The sequence below is a fragment of the Artemia franciscana genome, chromosome 4, assembly GCF_032884065.1.
Source record: "Artemia franciscana chromosome 4, ASM3288406v1, whole genome shotgun sequence".
Classification (NCBI taxonomy): Eukaryota; Metazoa; Arthropoda; class Branchiopoda; order Anostraca; family Artemiidae; genus Artemia; species Artemia franciscana.
In genome coordinates, this window is record NC_088866.1 from 39,359,051 (window position 1) to 39,363,905 (window position 4,855).

The 4,855-nt window shown below is 34.8% G+C and overlaps 1 protein-coding gene across 2 annotated transcripts in view; it reads right to left on the reverse strand.

Annotated features, from left to right (window-relative positions):
• Positions 1-2,062: 2,062 nt before the first annotated feature.
• The window catches only part of LOC136026410 (polypeptide N-acetylgalactosaminyltransferase 1-like), a gene marked incomplete in the record, with an annotated part of 99,516 nt that continues 96,723 nt past the window's right edge, over positions 2,063-4,855 (reverse strand). For both annotated transcript variants that reach the window (XM_065702975.1, XM_065702976.1), the window contains 1 exon segment: positions 2,063-3,567. In XM_065702975.1, coding sequence (XP_065559047.1) covers positions 3,430-3,567 — 138 coding nt within the window.

Here is a 4,855-nt window from a genome sequence, read left to right on the forward strand (position 1 = left end):
TTGACCAAATTTCTGCTAAAATAATTAAACATATCCTTCCATCGATTATCATCCCCAATTTGCCCTTTGATTAATACGTCATTTCAACTAGGAGTATTTCCCCAACGTCTAAAATTAGCACGTGTGATAGCTCTCTTTAAAGGAGGTGACCGTGAGGATCCTGGGAACTACAGGCGGATCTCTCTTTTGTCAGTATTCTCCAAGATATTTGAAAGGGCAATGCTCAAACGTCTGGTGAGATTTCTTGAAGCTAATTTTTTTCCCATCAGCATCAGTTTGGGTTTCGCGCTAAGTATTCTATAGAACATGCTTGTAATAGACTTCTTCAGTTTATACGACTATCTTTAGATTCTAATCTTATTCCTGTAACCATTTTTCTTGATGTAAATAAATCTTTTGACAGTCTTGCACACAAGATCCTCATTGGTAAACTTTCTCATCTTGGTGGGCGTGGGGAAACATTGTCTTGATTCTCGTCATACCTAACTGACAGATCTATTTCCACGGAAGATACAGACGAAAAAGTTCCAATTGAATACGGAGTACCCCAAGGTTCTATTTTTGGGCCAACCCTCTTCCTCGTCTATGTGAACGATCTCTACCGACTTTTTAACACCCCAATTAACAATGTTTGCTGGGGATTGTGTCATACATCTTACTCTCAGGCTACGTTGGTGTTCACATCTGATACTTAAGAAGAATTAATAGCATTTGCAGATGACACTGCTCTAGGTGCTGCAGCTCCAGATGAATCATCCCTTATTCTAAAGCTTCAAGCAATGACTGAGGAGCTACTCGATTGATTTGACTTAAATCAACTAGCTTTAAATGTAAAAAAGTTGTACCTTCTTATTTTTTCTTGTAAAGGTGTGAGCTGCCCCACAATTACTGAGCTTCCTACACCAAGAGGCTCCATAAGTTGCCACCCCCCGGATCCATATGTTTGATTCCTGGGAGTTTTTTTGGATGAAAATTTATCGTTTAAGTGGTATGTTCAAATAATAAGAGTGAAAACTTTCCGTGGACTTGGAATCATCTGAAAATTAAAGCGTTTATTTCCTTTTCCTATCCTCCACCTTTTATACTTGTCTCTCATTCAACCTTATATATGTTACTGTTCGTCTATGTGGATGTCTACATTTCCTTTGGTACTTGCTCCTGTTCACCATCTTCTTGAGAAAGTGGCAAGAATTCTCCAGTCGGCTACACACACTCCTGTTAACCTCCTTAAGATTAAAAACATTTATGCTTTTTCTCTATCTTCGTGGGTATATCAATACTTCCAGGGAGATCTCCTATGTTATTTTTCGGTACTGCTCAAACTAGTGGGGGAAGTAAAGTTGTATACAATTCGAAAAATGGGAGGATGTGATGATTCCAGCTACTCCCTCGGTTTGTTCAGACTTCGACCTGGCCGTGACTGTGGGGCGTGCTTGGAACTTCGTTCCTGCTGAGATCCAGCAGTCACGAACACTTGGCTCCTTTAAGAGACAGATGAAAAGTTTCTTATTAAAGGTAAATATTAGGTGTTTTATGGTTTTTTTTTGGGTTGTTGTTTTGTTGGCGTTGGATTCTCGATGACGTGGATAATTTTAAATTTTATTTTATTGTCGGGTGATGTGAGGGTCGCTGTTTCGTGGGGACTGACGGTGACTTGATTTCTTTTTCCTTATAAATTTATATTTAGATGTTGTTTTGTATGTTTATGCCAAGGTTTATCATTCTTTATTTATTCCTTGTCGTTTCCCAAATAACGGGCCATTGAGTCCTTTGGCATATTGTTTTTTTATTCCTATTTAATGGAAATGAATGGAACTTGAAATTGAATAAGAAATTAAAAATCAAGCTTAACCATACGCTTTACTGTCCACAATATTGCTTATGATTCACCATATAAACATCAATATTCAATCTTAGCTAAAAAGTCAAGGTTTTCCCGTAAATGGTAACAATTAAAGGTTTTTGAAATTTGGCGAGAATAAACGGTCTAAAACCTGTGCGACAGTGCAACAATGACATGATATGAAATAAATAAAGAAACGTAAAAAGAGGCAGGCCAAAATTGTACCGCAGAAATACTCTTTAATATCAATGTATGGTATACAAAACCTGCACCATATATTGTTTTCTTCACCAGAGGTTTTACTCAATAAAGTTCATATATTCTAAAAACAAAACAGAAAAACAGTCAGTTGTACTTTTTTCTAATTAACAAAAATAGACAACACTTTTTCATTAAAGCGGCTGTTTTTACAGAGTGGTAGTCTGTTTTTCAAGTAAGTCAGGGCTGACCATAGAAAAGATCATGCCTAGTCCATAATTTGTTAGTGATTACATTAATTAAGTAACAAAAAACCTGCAAAATCAACTGCGAAAGGGGTCAATATCAAAAATTAAAAACCAATCCTGGTAGTGCACTAACCGTTAGTCAATGGATCACATATGCCCGGTATTGCAGTTCTGCCTAAAATAGGGTATTAATGAAACCAGTTGCATTAGACAGGGAACATGACGAATACAACACGTATTAAGCTAAAAGAGGATGGAAGGGGGGCTTAGAATATGTTTAGAGCACAAACACCATATTTAAACTGAAAATCGGCAATCATAGGTGAGCCCAAGACATCTACCGAAAGTTTTATTTATATTATTAAGGTCGTGATTAAGTGAACTTGAAAGCATCGAGGTTCAAAATTGAAGTTAGGGTAGCCTTCTGTCTCTCAATTCTCTAGAGACCGTCGATTGTCAAAAGCCCTTCAAATAGCACTTATTCATTGGCAGAAATAGCAGATTAATTATACCAGCTTGTCAATCTGGCCTCTAGGGGTGTTATCGGCGATCTGAAACGATTCTTTCCGGCATTAAACTGGTAAAAATTTCAGGTAGCTGAAAATATTCTATGGAAATGTTCGGAAACAGGAAAATACATCGAAAAATGGTTGCAATTATCTTGCAGGCTATTGTCTTCTGCTCATGATAGTACCGATTTTGTTCTAAAAGCAATATCCTTGTGAAAAAGAGCTAGACATTTTCTAAGATTTCTAAGCAATCAGAGGAGATAGAGCAAAATCCTAGCAAAAATTTTGTAGCATCTTCAAGAAGCTACGTCCTGATATCAAAAGCGATAACTTCCGCCAGTGAATACTTGAGTACTTTTTAAATATAAATTTTCAATTATAACATGGGATTTTCGAGTTCCATCAGTTCACTTAATCACGGCCTTAAAAATGACATACAATGAAATTGCTGGTGTAATGCATGCTTTAAAAAAAACAAGTATGCCGTCACCATGACAAAAACAAAGATAACTTAAAAACTACAAATAACAGGAAATGTTTAAAAAAGTATTTTAAATGTTCATATTGAGCTGATTATTGCAAGGCACAAGTAAAATGTTTCTCTCCGTAAGATCACAGATCAAAATAAGGATTACACAATATTTGTGTTATCGAAATACCACTTTTGAGACTCACTACCCCTGCATTTAGTGGCGAAGGCATCAGCCATAGACATAACAGATCCTCGATCCAAGCATAATTCTGACTGAACGTTCTTCAGCTCCTTCTTCTGCAATAATTAATTTATCCTAATTAATTTATATTATTAATTATATTCTAATAGATAATATAAAAACAAGAAAATCGTCTTCCCTATATTTTTCTCATTACTGTAAGTCTGATTTTCTTTTTTGGTCATGTCTTCATACTTACGTTTTCCTATTACAACTGCTTGCAAAGAAAAAAACACTGTTAGACACACACAGTTAGTTCATTCATTTAATCAGATCACTGGAGGATAGGGCGATTGACTGACCTTGTTTATTTCATTCCATTTCAGTTTATTCAGAATCTTGTTACTTTAGTGCCACTTCCCTAGGCATTCTTTTACTACAATTATTATTACTATATATTACTATGTTTTGCTATACAGTAAAACTATTATTATTACTATAGTACAATGCTATATATTACTGTTACTATATTTTACTATAATTCCTATTGATTCTTTTAATAACCTTGAATTTACTTGTCTCTCTCAATGTAGCAATCTCCTGTCTAAACTCATAGACATTCGTCAAGTTGATGAGAAGTCAATTTAATAGGAAACATTATTCGCTAAATTATTTTCACTCTGGAATCTCAAAAGACGCGATTAGCGATAAGCTTATAGATGTGGCTTGTACCGAAAGGACAAAATAATTCTATCCATAAATTCAATGGCTTCAGACCAATCTATTCACTGAGTCAGAATTATGGTAATACTTTGATTTTTTCTTAGTGAGTGATCTAAACTTCCTAAAAGAATTAGTGAACTGACACGTGTTTTCCTGCTTACAAAATATTTTCAACTTGTTTTTCGACCTAAAGCAAACTACAAAATCTAATTCGACGCATTGATGAAGTTGAATCCCAGGAGTCAACTGATAGAAAAATCTTTATTTTTGTTGAAACAATAAACCGTAAGCCGGCTGAGGTATAACACAAGCCTTAAAAGCATTTAATATTTATTTCTGTCAATAGGTTTACTCCTGTCTAAGAAAAAAAAAACCAAAAAGAGAAATAACGATTGGATTTGAAGTATTTATGAATGAATTCTAAGACTTTCTATTAAGAAAGTATCTCATACTTTGCCCTGAAGGGCATAGTATGCTTCTCCTAACGCTTAAATATTCGTATGCGGTAGTAAGAGTTTTAGCTCTTATTTGCATTCTTTGTTTTCTTTAAGGTATCAAATTAAAAAACGTAAAAAAAGAGCCTTCCAAAGGAAAGTAAAGAGCAATGTCAAAACCAGAAACAGCAGAAAAAGTCACATAAGAAGTTAGACTTAAAATGAACATAAATTGTAATTGATTAAT